Source organism: Podarcis raffonei, chromosome 8, assembly GCF_027172205.1.
Source record: "Podarcis raffonei isolate rPodRaf1 chromosome 8, rPodRaf1.pri, whole genome shotgun sequence".
In the NCBI taxonomy this organism is placed as follows: Eukaryota; Metazoa; Chordata; class Lepidosauria; order Squamata; family Lacertidae; genus Podarcis; species Podarcis raffonei.
Genome location: NC_070609.1, coordinates 69,673,390 through 69,690,228, shown reverse-complemented (window position 1 = coordinate 69,690,228; position 16,839 = coordinate 69,673,390). Strand labels below are relative to the sequence as shown.

The 16,839-nt window shown below is 45.0% G+C and overlaps 1 protein-coding gene across 1 annotated transcript in view; it reads left to right on the top strand.

The window, feature by feature from the left end:
* The window catches only part of PLCH2 (phospholipase C eta 2), a 115,860-nt gene that overhangs the window by 89,694 nt on the left and 9,327 nt on the right, over positions 1-16,839 (top strand). The window contains exon 20 of the mRNA XM_053400689.1: positions 3,283-3,362. Within this exon, the coding sequence (XP_053256664.1) occupies positions 3,283-3,362 (80 nt within the window). The remainder of the gene's footprint in view (positions 1-3,282; positions 3,363-16,839) is intronic.

The window sequence follows — 16,839 nt, the reverse complement described above, 5'->3', positions numbered from 1 at the left end:
CAATTATGTGTTTGTGTAATTGTCTGGTTCTTCTCCCTGCCTTCCCTCCCACCCACCACTATTCATAATGATGGGCACTTTGTGATTTGGTGGTTATATCTGCCAGCTCCTAATTTGTACAACTCCAGCTTGATAGGAGGGATTTCTTAGTCAATGGGGTAAACTTCAAAGCCTTTCTTGAAAGAAACCAGGGTCTCTTTCTCTGCTCTCATTTTTGTTGGCCGAGCACCAGTGGCTGCAATTACCGACTATAATGTTAAAGCAGCCTGATGGCTGAGTATCTGCAAAATTCAGAGGCTTTTAACACATTCCCCCCTTCCTTCAAACCCTCACCCATTTCTCCCCCCTCCTCTTCTCCTTTTTTCTGCCTTCCCAATTCAGATAAAAGCACCCTGTGTTGTTGTTCTGATTCCCCCCCCCCTTCTCGTTCTCCATCTTCTTCAAAGCAGAGGAAACTTGGCAAGGGAAAAGTTTTTTTGAGAGAGAGAGAGGAGGAAGGAATCCATCTGGCTTTTAAAAAGGAGAAAAATAAAAGAGAGAATGAATGAGAGACATTTCTGATTATTACATTAATAATTGTTCCCAGCGGAGAAGGGAATCAATTAGGAATTCCAGGATTGACAGCTGCAATAATAAAAGAGGAATAGTGTTATTTGATGACCGGGGTGGGGGTTGGGGTATGGCTCCGAACTTCTGCAAATGGGCCTCTTCCCAGGCAAGATGTAGGTGGTAGCGAGTTTTTTTTAAAGAGCCGAAATAAACATTTGGGTGAGTGGAAGTAGGGTGGAGCAAAGAGCCTCTCTAAATACTCTGTGCAATTTATGGGCGGTGGCATGGAAGGATTTTGCTGAAAATACATGAGGCCAGAAGTGAAATTCTCCCAGCAGTTTTCTTAGAAAACTCTCTCTGCTTGTTTCAGCAACTGGTTACACTGGGATCACTCTTGGAGCAATTTGCAGTCTGCCAGTGTCCCTAGTAGGTCTCTGCATTCTATGTTCCCGATTGTAGGATGGCCAGGAGTAATGTTGGAGAATGATGTGGAGACTTGGACCTTCTGGGTGCAAGGCTACCCATGAAGCAGCCCCTCCTTTGGCAGACCCAAACTGCTTTGCCAACTTACAGTGGTACCTCGGGTTACATACGCTTCAGGTTACATATGCTTCAAGTTACAGACTCCGCTAACCCAGAAATAGTACCTCGGGTTAAGAACTTTGCGTCAGGATGGGAACAGAAATCATGCTACGGTGGCACGGTGACAGTGGGAGGTCCCATTAGCTAAAGTGGTACTTCAGGTTAAGAACAGTTTCAGGTTAAGAACGGACCTCCGGAACGAATTAAGTACCGTATTTTTCGCTCTATAAGACGCACCAGAACACAAGACGCACCTAGTTTTTGGAGGAGGAAAACAAGAAAAAAAATATTCTGAATCTCAGAAGCCTGTACAGCAAGAGGGATTGCTGCGCAGTGAAATCAGCAATCCCTCTCACTGTTCTGGCTTCTGGGATAGCTGCGCAGCCTGCATTTGCTCCATAAGACGCACACACATTTCCCCTTACTTTTTAGGAAGGAAAAGTGAGTCTTATAGAGCAAAAAATACGTTACTTAACCCGAGGTACCACTGTATTTCCTTCCTCCTCACTCCCCGTTGGCACCTGACCCTGTGAGGTGTGTGTGTGTAGCTTATGGGCCCTTCTTGGTCTTCCTTTGTTCGTCTCTTCATAGTCCTCACCGAACCCTCAGTTAGAAATAGCAGGGGTGGTGTTCTGAGCTGGCTCGAACCCTACATTTGGAGCAAGGGCTCTTAAAAACAACAACCTTGCTTCAGGTAGGACGCAAGCTTTTAATGCCTTTATATTCTTCTCTGGCTCAGATCCAGATCTGAACCAGAGAAGAATTCCAGGCCCACTCCCTTGATCATTTCATTCTTCCCTGTCCCCAAAAGCCATCACTGCTAGAGCTCCCAGCATGTTTCCTCTTTCCTTAGCTTGTGGCGAGAGAAGCAGAGAGGAGAGTTTTATTTCTCCTTTTCTGCATTCACTCTGGGAAACAGCACACCTGGGGAAACCATAGGAGGTGGTGGTAGTGGTGGGAGCTAAACTTCTTCTTGCATGCTGTTACCCACTGCATCATAAGAGATGCATCCTGCCAGCTCATCCCTGCTGTTGCTCCCACAGCTGCTGCAGCTTGAAGGCAGGAAAAAGGAAATGAGGATTATAGTGTTGGGGGGTTGGGGGCTGATGAGAATGGCTTTTAGGGAAGAGGAGGGAGAGTGAGGATGGGCAGCTGTAATTTTGCTGAGCCTCTTAGGAGAAAAAAATATTGAGGGGGGCGGTTCATAATTTCTGTTGCTGCCTCTCAGTAGCCTCTTAACATGCTCCACCCAGGATTTCCCTGACCCCATTACATTATTACAGATTTTCTCTATCTTGCACCTACCACTTCATTGTATTAAGAGGCTATTTTTAATATTACATGCTTTATAAAGGCTTTAAAGTGAATTAATAAATATTTATGGGCAGAGAAATGCAGGCAGGGGATGGGCAGGCCCCATTTCACTGATTTTTTCTAGGGCAGGATAAATTCTCCAACTGTTTCTTGGGTTGGGAGCTCACCTGCAAAATATTTTTATTTTTTGCTCCCGCTGCAAGTGCCAGTGCTAGCAAACTGCATATTGACGTTACATTTTGCATCCTCCACAATGACCCCAGGCATGGCATTGTTCTGGGGCATTTTGACCAAGGACAGCAGCCACCACCCCACCCCAAAAGGTGGGAAAGATTCAGAGAAGATTCTTCAAAGAGGCCTTTCTCTAGGTGTGGAGTGAGGGTGAGAAAGAGAGAGATCCCAGAAACTTTCTTAGAAAAAAAAAGTCTTCTGATAAATTTTGGCTCACCTATCGTAATTTCCAAGTAAATCCACGGTGAGTTCCAGAGATCTTTTCCACTGAATCCTCTTCCTACCTTCATTGCTTCCATTGCCTATTTTCCTTCATATTTCTCCAACGGTTTCCCCTGTTTTTCTGGGTTGTGTATGAGGGGAGGAGATTCTGATCTCAACTCACAGTTCTCTGGACTTCTGAGACTTCATAAAATCATAGAGTTGGAAGAGACCCTGATGGTCATCTGAACCAACCCCCTACAATGCAGGAATGTGCAACTGTCCCATATGGGAATTGAACCTGCAAACTTGGCATTACCAGCACCACGCTCTAACCAACTGCGCTATCCAGGCCCTGGAGGAACTAGCTGGATGTGTGCTTTACCTACTTCCCTTGCTTTTCAGGCTATCGGCATGTCTACCTGGAAGGCATGGAGGAGGCGTCTATCTTTGTTCACGTAGCTATCAATGAGATATGTGGTAAGGTGAGTAATCACAGGCCTTGAGACAGGGAAATTTGCCCCTTTCCATTGAGGAACATTTGGTAAGATTCTAATTTGGTGACTTGAAAACTCTTTAAAACGACAATGCTCTACTGCTTTTCTGTGGGACGGGCAGAGCAATGGCAGAAAGGAAAATTTCACCTGCTTTGATCAGACTTCTCTAAATTGGGGTTGCGTCTTGAACCTCATGGGGAATGCTCTCTGCTAGGAACCCCTCCACTGAATTGGGGTGAGAGGTCTCTCGCATGTCCACACGTGTGTGCTCTTGCACATGCTCACTCCTGTGATCATAGGGCCACTTACCCGCAGATCAAACCATATGCAAGGGTGCAGAATTTGATTTGAAAAACCAGGTAATAGGTCAATAGTTATTGTTAAGACTGCAATGTCTTATTTGCAGTCCGGAGTAATTAAGTTGGTAATTTAGTTGGTTGTATCCAACTAAGTTTTATTCAGAGCAGACCCATGGAAACTAAGGACCTGAGGGAACCAAGTTTACCGTATGACCCCCTTATTACAGCAGCTCCACTTGCTACCGGTCTGTTTCCAGGCACAATTCAAAGTGTTGGTTATGGCCTGTAAAGCCCCATACAGCTTGGGCCCAGGCTATGCAGTGGGAAAGATCATATCTCAGGAGATGCCCTTCTCTCAGTCCTGCTCCCCTCACAGGCATGCTTGGTGGGGACGTGTGACAGGGCCTTCTCGGTGGCTCCTCTCAGACTCTGAAACTCCCTTCTTAGAGAAGCCAGACTGGCTCCCTCCTTTTTTTTCTTTTGCCGGCAGATGAAGACTCTTTTATTCCAACAGGCCTTTGGGAACTGGCTGGTTTGGTTTTTTAAGGAAACAGCTTTTAATAGTACTATGCTGTTTTTGTTGTCTGTGTTTTAAGAGATTTTTAAAAATTGCTTTAATTCTATTAGAATTTGATTACTTTTTAACAATTACCTTTCAGTTTTTATTTTATCTGTGTTGTTTTCATTTGCAAAAGCCGCCTTGGGTCCCGGTCGGCGAAAGACAGGCAGGATATACTACTGATAAGAATAAATAATAATGTTTGTTAATTTTGATGGGTCTGCTCTGAGTAGGACTAATGTTGGAGACAACCCTAGATTTTCAAGGGGGTAGATGAAAAGAAGAGGTAATTAGTTTTCTAGGCAAAGGCAGCGAGCAAAGCAGAATCTCACTCTTGAGCCTTCCCCTTTGCCCTGTGCCTGATGCTGTCAATAATTAAGCCTTTTCAGCCGCTATGTACTGCTGGTATAGCAGATAGAAAATCAGAGACATGATTGAGTGGGTAGTGTTTATAAGCAGAGTTTTTCACATGTCATCTTATGAGCTGGAGGAACCTTCCTCTCCCTCCCCCAAGGGAAGAAGGCTCAGAGCCTGGGGATTGGTGGTGGGATGACGATGAGTGATCAGAGGAAGAAGACTGGGAGGAGGTGCTGGAAGCTGAAGCGGTTAACAGGGCTTAGTGAGCTGGGAGAGTCTGTGGCAGATAGGAGTCCAGAAGCAGAAGCAGGAGAGGAGGGAGGCCAAGATGCAGAGATGAGTCAGGCTGGAGAGGAAGCCAGGTTGTCTGCCCCCCTCCTACTGCAACAAGCTTCCCTCGCAGCTGGTGTCCCAGGACCAGGAGAGGCATGAAGAGGGAGGAACAGAGATATGCATGCAGGCACAGTCTCAGATTGCTTGAAAACAATCCAGGGAAGGAGGAGACTTAGGCAGCTGTGAGAAGGCAATGACCTTTAGTCTCCATAGCTGCCTCATGGGGGCAAGACCTACTGAGAAGAGTCTGTGTGCTCATTAGGCCTGTCTTTCACTATGGAGATAACTTAACTTGCTCTGTGTGATTTATTGCTGACCCGCTCCTGTCACCATATCCTAGTAGAACATCTTGATTGGGAGTGCTCATCCCAGCATCCTCAGCAAGAAAAGGGCACATCACCCCCTGTTTTCCTTCATGCTCCTTCTGCTTCGTGTTTTATTGTACACTTTTAATTTTGCGTGGAGACCCCCCAAATTGATTTCATCCTTGTCAATCGCTTAGAAGCCATTTTGGCAAGCGAGCGGTATGTAAACGAGCAGATGATGATTCCCTTTGAGGAGAAGGTCCCAGGGCTGCAAACGAGGCTGGGGATTCAGTCCAAGCTTCCTCACAAGCATTGGATTCCTATAGCCAGAGCAGGTGAGGGGCAGCCACCAGATTCATCACCAGGAAACAAAACAAAGGGGTGTCCCAGTAAAGTTTTACTGCTCCTCTGTGCATGTGACCATTATCTGGAGGGCTGTCACATGGAAGATATGGAACAAGCTTGTTTCCTGCTGCTACAGAGGGTAGGACCCAAACCAATGGATTCCAATTGCAAGGAAGCAGATTCTGACTAAAGGTTAGGGAGAACTTTTGGACAGTAAAAGCTGTTCGAAATGGAACAGGCTCCCTCAGAAGGAGGCGAACTCTGCTTTCTTGGAGGTATTTAAACAGAGGTTAGGTGCTCACCTGTCAGGGAATCTTTAGCTGTGATTCCTGCATTGCAGAGGGTTGGGCTATATGACCTGCATCTAGAAGACTAGTTGCAGTTCTGTCTGTCCTTGCATGGTAGCTAGATCTTTCTCCTCTCCTCTCCTCTCCCACATACAACACTAGAATTCACTTGGACCATAACTAATATATGGAATATTCTTCCATAAGATATGGTGATAGTGGACAACCAGTGAGCCTCCAGATGTTGTTGGACTCCCAATTCCCTTTAAATTTTGGATTTCCCCCCTACATCACTTTTCATTAAAATCTCTCAAGGCGGCATGCTATGAAAAGAATGCCAGCCAACACCCCACCACCACTGCAACAGCAAATGTATAAAACCCTACAAAATCAAAACAGCAGAAGCAGGAATTAAATGGAACTTCCATGTGTGTGGGCAAGATACCAGATGTTGGAAAGGGAGAAACAACTGGGGAATGCCCTCCATGTTCCACTTGTGAGCTTCCCAGAGGCATCCTGCTGGCCACTTTTGAAAACAGGATACTTGAGAAGATAGGTCTTTTTTGTCTACCTCGACAAGGCTCTTCACATGTTTCTACATCAGTATGTTGTGTTGTGGGGCTGGGGTTCTACATCTTATTGAAACAGGGGGCTTATCCGCACCAAGATCCTGATTCAACTCATTGCCACCCCTGCTTGCCCTGGATATTTTTGAAAGAAAAACCTTGCACTGTGTAATTAATGTAATGTGTAGTTCGGCCCTGTCTTAACTGTCCCTCTGCCCATCTCTTTGACGCATTCGGCCTCGCTTGAAAAAGCACCTCAGACTTCGAAACTAATTAATAAAAGACTGGGAGGTAGATAGAGGGGACAGGAATGAGATGGTGGGAGGGGGGAGAGAAAAATATACCTCCTCTCCAAAATGCAGCTTCTCAACCGTGCTGCTGTTGTTGCATAGCCCTAATTAAAGGCAGGGAAAATGTGACAGGAGACGGTAATTAGGGCAAGGAAAATGTACTGAAAAGAACAAGCAAGCCTCTGTCTGGGTTCAAGGAGCTCAGGAGGAGCCAGAGAGAATCCAATTCCAGATTCTCCGGAACCTGAGGGGAAGAAGGAAGAGTCCGAGTGTTGCTTGGCAACGTGTGCAAAGGACGGTCAGGCAGAGAGAGAGACAGAGAGTGGCGCGGGGGGGGGGAGAGGAAGGGTCCACCTCTACCAATCTTAAAAGAAGGGAAGCCAGGAGGATAAAAGTTAAGACTTGAAAGCAACTTGAGTCTCTCTCTCTTTCCTTATAGAGCTCTGTGGGTCTTTCATCCAGTTCCAAAGTTAAAAACAACATTCAGCTGGTTTCTGCTACCTACAAGCTGTGCGGCAGGCAGGGGACTTTTATCTGTTTGTGTCAAGGCTGGGGATGGATGAATCTAGTTTCTCGTTTCCCCAGTTTTACATTGATTTCTGCACATTTCTACATCAGTTTGTGATTTTTTTTATTTTTTAAAGTCCTCGTGGGAATTCACCAGCATTTAATTGGGATCTTCTAACTGTCACCGTTTTCTATGTCATTACCTCTAACGTCCACAATTTCCCAAGCAATTTCCCCTAATATAACACAATTTTGTGTGTTGCTTTCATGCTAAAGAATGCACTGTATGCATTTTTAGCCTTGTACATGCATTTTTGCACACACTCACACTTTCTGAAACAATGCACAAAACACAGCAATCCTTCAAAATTCACCTCTCTCTCTTTTCAAATTTTGCAACATAGTTCTCTGGCCAAGCAATGTGTACAAAAATGTATATAATGGGCAAAGTGCACATAAATATATATATATATGGAAAAAAATGTGTATCTCAGACAAAATTGCCCCCAAGCATGTGTATATTAGGAGAAATTGTGAAGACTTTTTATATTAAAAAAATTGCAAACTGATACGGAAACGTAGAGAGCTAAATTTAAATGGGGAAATGGGAAATGGAGAGAAACTAGAACTGGCAGGTTTGCCTAACCCTAAGTGTAGCTGGTCCCTTCCAAAAGCAGAGTTGACCAGTGCTGGTTCCTGGTGGAACCAACAGGACTTGGGAGTTGCCTTAACAGGAGCTCCTGAGCACAGCTGATCCCTGCTGAAAGCAAGGCTTGCAGTAGGTGCTGATCGGCCGACTGAACCCAAGCCCCCTTTCAACTAAGATCTTTGTTTGCAGCCCAGATGAAGCTCAAGCTGTGCTACAAAGGAACATTTTTCCTTGGGAGAGATGACCTGAACTCAAGCTGGCTTTGCAAAAGCTGCAACGAAAGAACCAGGGGAGCACTCGGAGTAATCCTCAAATTCTTTATTTGCTTCCTTTATTGTCTCGTTGCGTTCCTGGTGCCAAAATCCGTGTTCCTCTTTGTTCTCTTCCTTTGGACAAGGCTTCTGTTTTCTGAAGGGAGCCTTCCTGCCTTTAATAGCTTCCTTGACTCTGCTTGTTAGACCACGCTGGCATCTTCTTGGCCCCGTCGCCGCCTTCACTGATCGGTGGTGTGCATTCATTGCAGATGAGCTTCTATTAGTGGGGCGTCGAACAATCCATAAGCGTTCTGGAATAAATTGACCCTCTTGCATTTTCCTTTCGACTTCCTTTTTTACCATTCCCTTCATCTTTTTATTTTTGGGAAGTTCCGTCTTTTGAAATCAAATGTGTCTGTGTTGGACTTCCCTAACAATTGTCCACTTACATAGAGATTGGTTTTGATAGCCCGGTGACCACTTTGGCTCCCACTTAGCTCAACAACAACTTACACCAGGGCAGGCTGCGCTCAATGAGCTATGTGCTATGCACTATGCAGCAGGAGGTTACAGGCCCAGTCCTGGCATCTCCATAATGGGCTGGGAATGTCGCTTGTCAGAAGAAGAAGAAGAAGAAGCAGTGTTTGGATTTGATATTCTGCTTTATCACTACCCGAAGGAGTCTCAAAGCGGCTAACGTTCTCCTTTTCCCTTCCTCCCCCACAACAAACACTCTGTGAGCTGAGTGAGGCTGAGAGACTTCAAAGAAGTGTGACTAGCCCAAGGTCACCCAGCAGCTGCATGTGGAGGAGTGGAGACGCGAACCCAGTTCACCAGATTACGAGTCCACCGCTCTTAACCACTACACCACACTAGCTCTCAAATCCATATAAACACCCATACTCTGCCTCTCTCCCCAAATGTCTTTGGCATGTATGTGGCATGTCTGATGTGTCTCTTATAAGCAGTAACAGAAAACACCTCATTCACTGAAAGCATAATAGAATGGTGTCTTAACCTGGCCACCTAAAAGTCAATCATAATATTGACGCTGCATAAGTATATTGGGTGTTTGTGGCACATCAGGAAAGGCAATAATTGAGAAAGGCTATAGCTAAGGTGCAAATTAGGTCCCAACTTCAAGAAACCCCAGTCACAGACGGTGAAGACAATGCTAAGCAATGTCCTGATGCAAGAAGCTAGCTTCCTTATACAGAAAACAAATTACGGAACAATTCACACTTCTGTGGTAGCTGTAGGGGAGGTTTCCATGGAGGAAAGCTGGACAAGTTGATGCAGGAACAGCTGATATTCATATATGCAGGTTTCAAACCATGTACCGTATTTTTTGCTCTATAAGACTCACTTTTTCGCTCCTAAAAAGTAAGGGGAAATGTGTGTATGTCTTATGGAGCGAATGCAGGCTGCGCAGCTATCACAGAAGTCAGAACAGCAAGAGGGATTGCTGCTTTCACTGCGCAGCGATCCCTCTTGCTGTTCTGGCTTCTGAGATTCAGAATATTTTTTTTCTTGTTTTCCTCCTCCAAAAACTAGGTGCGTCTTGTGGTCTGGTGCGTCTTATGGAGCAAAAAATACGGTATATATTTATAGGTGAAAAGCAGTGCTATAAATTGTGCCTAGTCTGGAAATCATTGAGGTTCTTCAAACACCATGGAGGGGTGTTCTAGCTGGTGGGTCCTACTGCTGTATTTTGAGCTAGAGAAGCTTCTGAGTACTCTCCAGTTGCAACCCCACGTGCAATGCACTGTAGGAATTTAACCTACATACTACCAGGGCAAGATGCCTGCTGGATCAGTCCAGTGGCCCATCTATGTAGTCGAGCATCCTGTTCTCACAGTTGATGTCTCGGAGACGCCTGTGGGAAATGCCCAAGCAAGACCTGAGCACAAGAGCACTCTCCCCTCTTGTGGTTTTCAGTAGTTGGTGTTCAGCAGCATTCCTGCTCTGACCATGAAGGCAGAGCATGGTCATCACAGCTGTTTGTTGTTGATAGCCTTATCCTCTATGAGTTTTGTCCAGTCCTCTTTTAAAGCCATCCAAGTTGGCTGTAACCAGTATAGCTAGGTTAACTATGTAGGTCAACAAAAGAGGTTTAAAGACTCTCTCAAGGCAAATCTAAAACAACATAGTATTAACACCGACAACTGGGAAACACTGAGAGCGCTCCAGTTGGAGAACAGCCTTTACCAAAGGTGTCATGGACTTAGAAGATGCTTGACTTCAGGACGAAAGGGAGAAACATGCTAAGAGCCAGTGTGGTGTAGTGGTTAAGAGCAGTAGACTCATAATCTGGTGAACCGGGTTCGCGTCTCCGCTCTTCCACATGCAGCTACTGGGTGACCTTGGGCCAGTAACACTTCTTTGAAGTCTCTCAGCCCCACTCACCTCACAGAGTGTTTGTTGTGGGGGAGGAAGGGAAAGGAGAATGTTAGCCGCTTTGAGACTCCTTCGGGTAGTGATAAAGCTACCCGCTTCTTCTTCTTCTTCTTCTTCTTCTTCTTCTTCTTCTTCTTCTTCTTCTTCTTCTTCTTAGAGGAAGGCACGCTTGGCAAACCCTCACCGTGATCAACTCCTGCCTGGAAACCTATGTCCCCACTGTGGAAGGGCGTGTGGATCCAGAATTGGCCTCCACAGTCACTTACGGACTCACTGTTAAAACGGTGTTTATGGAAGGCAATGTTACTTGGCTACGAGTGATTGCCAAAGAAGAAGAGGAAAAGATAGCTAGGACATTTCATAATGGCACAGTCCATACTTATTTTCTTTGAAGCTTGAGCAACTTGGACACCCTTTAAGCTTTGCATGTTCGTGCGCGCACACACCATTTTACCTTAGGCTTCCCCACCTCTTGACTGAAGGCAATTTTCAGCCTGTTTAACCCCCTTTCATCAGTGCCACATAATTCTGACCCTCTTTGATTTCTCGCTTTCTGCCCGGGTGGCTTCTTGATGGATGGTTTTAATTTACAGCTGACTGACACTTCTTTTTTTAAGCCCTGGCAGCAATTTGAGGCCTTGCTGGATTCCCATCCGAACCCTGTCCACCAAGTGTCGCTCTCTTTTAAGAGCATCAAAAGACCCCCATTGTATCTTGCAGACTCATCCTGGCGCCTCTCCCCACCTTTCCAATTTCTTCCAATTTCCAAAGCTGATTGCTTTATTTCTCGTCTCAGTGTTCTCAAATCTATTACCTGCCCCTTGTTGCTTCTCATTACTATTTCTGTCTGCTTCAGTTTTTATTGAAGCGAAGTCAATATGTTAATTCATAGCTCTAATCTTGCTAAGGAACAAACCTTTTTTTTGGGGGGGGGGGCTTAATGAGACCATAAATCCATCCCACTGAATATTAAACCAAACTTGATGTTCAAGCAGTGATGGCCGATGCCTATTGGGACTAGTTGGGTGGAAGGCAGAGAGGCTCACAGTAGGTGGACCCGTGGCAGGCAGAGCCAACTAATTCTGGTTTTTGTCCCCGTCTTCCTCCCTGCTGTGTTCCATCAAAGTTAAAAAAGAGGAAGTGTCATCCCTTTTGCTGGATATAAGTATGAAATAGGGCTCTGTACAGCCTGCCCATCCCACTCTGTGACCTCTATCAGGCCACCCCACCCTGGGACAACTGAAGACCAACCCAGGGCAGGGATAATGTTTTATTAGGGTGATTTTTAAAAAAGTAGAAATTGTGAGGAGGCAGAAGGTTCTGTGGCTCATGTCATAAGCTGATTCAGTTCCCCATGGGAAATTGCTTTGAGCTTCCAAACCCTGCAGAAAGTGTGATTGAACTCCATGCCCATCTACTGAGGAATTAATTCCTTCTTGGACACCACCTTCTCCCTTACACACACACTGCGGGCCAATGTTGATCTGTTGGCAGTGTTGGGAAATAACTGGGGAATACCAGTTAATCCTTAAGTCTCATGTGTGTGGGGAACTACAAAGAAAAAACAGCTGACTGCCTAAATTGAAAAAAACTGTGTGGGGTTTGACCCACTCTTTAGCCAAAACAGCCCACAGCAGAGTTTAAAACACAGATCTATGTAGTGTTTGCAAAGTATAGGAAATATACATTGTTAGACCTTTAATTGTCCCACTATTAAGCACTTGCAATAGAGCTCCCCTGTCTCTACCCCTCTCAGACTGAATAGACCACAAACTTTAGTAAGTTTAAATGCTTTACTTACAGGAGTCACAGGTCTCACTCATGCATTGTTCAGTGCTACAGCAGAAACAACATAGGCAAGGTATTCTTGGTAGTAGAATACTGGAAGTATCTTCAAACATGGAGACTGGGCTACTGAGCTCCAGCCTCATGTGTGTGGTCAGCTTGCATGGTTCAAAAAAGAAAAGAGAGGAACAGGAAACAAAGCAATACTTTCTCCCTCCTCGAAGATGAGTCGTCTCTAGAAATTTACAGCTCTGTGGCCCTTAACCCTTTCATTCACTAACTAGCATAGATATGCATTATTATGTTTGACTGCAAAAATTCTCACAGGCGGAACCACCCTTCTGTCAATTCCCTGATTTAATTATGATATCAGATCATTGAAAGATGGAAGCCCTATTCATCTGTCAAAGCTGGCCCATTGGCTGTGGGGAGATAAAGATCTGGCCCAGCTGGTTCCCTGCCCTGGCTTCTAGAGTTTGAAAATTGCTCAACAGACTGGTGCAAAGGTGGGCAGTGTAGGAGAGGCAAGTCTGAAGGTAGTCCATGCCAAATTTGGGGGAGAAAATATATGTGCTTTTACCCAAGAGTTGTGTAACAGGTGTGTAGCTTTCGTTAAAAAGGCACTTCTCTGGCCAATGTTAGTCAATGGATTTCCTTATTCTGCTGTTGCTAGGTAATGGTTTCTACCCGATTTTAGGAGTCTGAAAATATAGAAGCTTGTTGCTATGCAAGATTCTCACAGATTAGGCCTCAGTCTTGAAGAGTTTACAGTTCAAGCAGGCTGAGGTTAGAAGTTAAGTGCGAAAGGAGGCAGGGAGGAGAAGTTTGCGGAGTTGGGATATACAGCTACTGGATTTCTGATAAGCAGCTTTTGAAGGTATAGAAGGGGGGGCTTTAAGGGGCAGCTGTTTCACTGTGTATGCTTTATCTGCTGAATTGCCTCTTTTCCCATTGCTAACTTCGAAGGCTAGACTTGCCAGTTGACCTAAAACAACAACAACAACAACAGCCAAGTCAGCTCCTTCACTTTTAGCAGCTATACAATGTGCAGAAATCAGCCATGAAGCATATTCAGGTAGCTGCCGGAGCCCAAGCGCCCTGGGATAGCCCGCCTCTGACACTTAACCCTCAACTCCATGTTTTGAAGAAGAAGAAGAAAAAGCATGACCTGTTCTCCTCTGGCACTCAGTGACTCTCAGGTGCCATTTTGGACTGGTTCCTGAATGGCCCTGTAAGTTGAATCATTATGGAGCATTGTGTATACTTGGGAGAGGGGGACACACAAAGGGGAAGATGGCTACCACCAAAATCCATGGTGGTCACCATTTCTCTCTCTCTTTTTTTTAATGGCTATCCAGTGGAAGAGGGGCCTGCTAATAAGGGAAACACACCATAGGTGGGAACTTTGCCGTGGGCTCTCTCAACCCAGCTGGGGTTTTCATGGCCTGCTTCCCAACTCTGTAGCCATCTCGGGCAATCTCTGGGGTGCAATCTCATTTTTGCCACTAGGTTCGGCTGGGATATGGGAAGCAGAATATGTATGGTTTGAGCTGGCTGGGTCCAGTGTTGCATAAGGCCCTGCCCTCTTTGTGAAGTAGCTCCAGGGCACAACCTGGGCTGTTCTGGCTTGATTGTGCCAGAGTGCATTTGCCATTCCTACTGCTAGTGAGCCCGCTCCCAGAATCCTCCATGTGACGTAGCAGCAGGTCCAGATCCTCTTCGAATTTGTGTGATCCTCGCCAGTTGCAAGGCTGTTCCCCCAGCCTAATGCAGTTATAATTTATGGAAGAAATAAGAATATACAAAATGGCACATACTAAATCCAACCAGTTCATGGTGCATGAATATATTCACTTAATATATATTGCACCCAGCTGAATTGTGGGTCCACTTCAGAACCCACAGTTTTGCAGACTCCTTTGCGGGGTGGTCCAAAGAGATTTCTGCCCTTTAACGTGATAAAGATGGTTAATCTAGGAGCCCTTTGGGCATGTGCATTGAATGCAATAGAGCAAATCCCTGGTGAGGGGAGCAGAACTTGATGTTTAGGGCAGCCCTGGGTGTTTTTTGTGTGTGAAAAGTTCTCCCTGAGAGTTTAAAGGCCAGAAATCTCTTTTAGAAGAACAGAGGCAGTACAGCAGCCCCCAGCCCGTCTTGTAAGTACTTCTATTATTTTTTTATTTACCTTGCTGTTTCTGTGCAGACTTTTAAGGTCTTCCTCTTGAAAATCCACACAGAAACAGGACGGACTCGGTCCTGCCCCTGTGCATAACTGCAAGTAGCCAAACTTTGATGGCTCCATCCATCCCTAGTTGTAATTCGCTTTTTTAAAAATGTGCTTTTTTTAAAAAAAAGGAAAGCTATGGGTTGCATCCAAAGTCTGTCTTACTCAGAGTAGGCCCATTCAAATTAATGGGCATGACTTACTTGTGTCCATTAATTTCGGTGGGTTTGCTCTGAGTAGAACTCAGTGGGAGACAACCCTGTGGTCCTCAGAAAGCTGACTGCTCCTTGGTCCATTATTATAACTTTCTGTACTCCAAGGGAATCACAGGACCTTCCTACTCTGCCTTTTAAGCTTTTCATATGTTTACCTCCAAATGACTACCTCCTGTTGCTTCTCTCTCTCTCTCTCTCTCTCTCTCTCTCTCTCGTAGCTTATCTGTGTTGCTCGTCAAATTTCTCATGTGTGGCTTCTCTCCAGCCCCCTTCCACTGCCACCGCCCTCCTGATGTTGCCTTTATCTCTTTGCGTAGCCTCCTCAGCTTGTTCGGTGTCTCACTTTCTGCCTTTTACTTCTGTCTGTTTGTGATTTCAGTGGACTTCTCTGTGTCAAAAAAAGTCTCCTTTTAGAAGCAGAGCAAATTTAGACGCCTTGAAGGTACCCCCCTCCTCCTCCCAACACAGGAAGGTGTAGTGCGCTCCTAGCGACACGTTCTGCATGCTTCTCTAACCGATAACATCATTAACATTCGGTGGTTTTCTTCTCCCTTCCCCCCCTTATTTAGCTCTCTTTTTTATTATTTCTTCCACTTCCTGAAAATAAATAAATTAAATCTTCCACTCATTACATGGATTGCAACATTTCCTGGAACGTTTGCCGGGCCATTGAACAGCCAGAGTGCTCTACATTTATGAAGCAGATCCAGGATAAAATATATCCTTTATAGGGGGGGAAAAACCCTCCATTGCCCTCCCCCTGTCCATCACTTACCCTCATCCATCACTTACCCTCATTCGTGGACTAGACACCATCTACTAATTTCAAAGGGGGAAATGAAGTTCTGGTTGAGCAAATTCTACCTCCCCCACCCAGATACCTCCTATCTTTTGAGGAAATCCTCCTTCAGATATAAGCAGGAATCTGTTGCTGTTTCTTTCCCTCTATGTTTGGAGAACCCAGTTCCCCCACTGTTACTTTTTTTCAAATATGCTGGATCTTCTTCTTAAATGACTTTTCTTTTCTTCCAACCAAATTTGCACTGGATTTGGGGCCTTGAATCGCTTGTTTTGATTCAAGCGTCACTAGCTAGCCTCACTGGGATGCATCAAATGGTCTAGATGGATTGAACTGGGGGAGCCGTCACTGCACACTTCACCTCATTACATCAATGGGATACTTTTCTTTCTTTGTGGGGCGGGTGGGAGACTTCACATTATTTATGTATATGTGTACAGAGATTTCACCGCCTTCCCTTGAAGTTTGTGCCCCAAGGGGTTTAAAATTATTTGCAAAGTATTATTACTGTTTGCATGGTCATTCTATGCACTTGCCAATTTGACTCAGTATTTTGAATTTTTGCTTCTTTGGGTTGCTCTGTTAGCAGCTAGGTGTTCAGTCTGAAAGTTGGTAGCTTCTGTTCTACTGAATCCCTACAGAGCAGGAGAATAAAGGATAGGTAGCAAAAAGCCCCGGTGAGAAAATGTTGGAGTAACAGACCTGTCTTTTGACTTCTATAGGTTGCATTCAATGTTAGCCCTACTCAGAGTATCCCCGTTAAAATGAATGCACATGACTATCATAGGTCCATGGATTTCAATGGGTCTACTTTAAATAGAGCTTAGTTTGATCAACCCTTTAATTCTATTTGCCATTTCCTTTCAAGCCCAACTACAGTCGCATAGATAACTAATCAATGTAAAGTCTCAAGGAATTAATTATTCCCACCTTCCTCAAAAAATACCCATCTTCCAACAGCAGCAATGGGGGAGAAATTTGACTCAGTTCTCATTTAAAGTCAAACCTTCCTAATCTACACTTTCCTAAACAATATCAGAACCAAAATACTGCCATCTTTCAAAATTCGTCTTACTTCAGATTTTTGCAGTGCAGATCTCCAGCCAAGCAGGATGTATGTACCAGGGCAAAGTGTGCATAAAAATGCAAATATGACTGAAAATGACATGCCAAAATGCATTTGCCAACTGGTTTTTGCCAATATGTGTATATTAGGCAGTATCGCATGCAAATGTGCATATTGGGTGAAATTCACACTCAAGTGCTGCCGAATTTTCACGTGAACTTTTAGAAA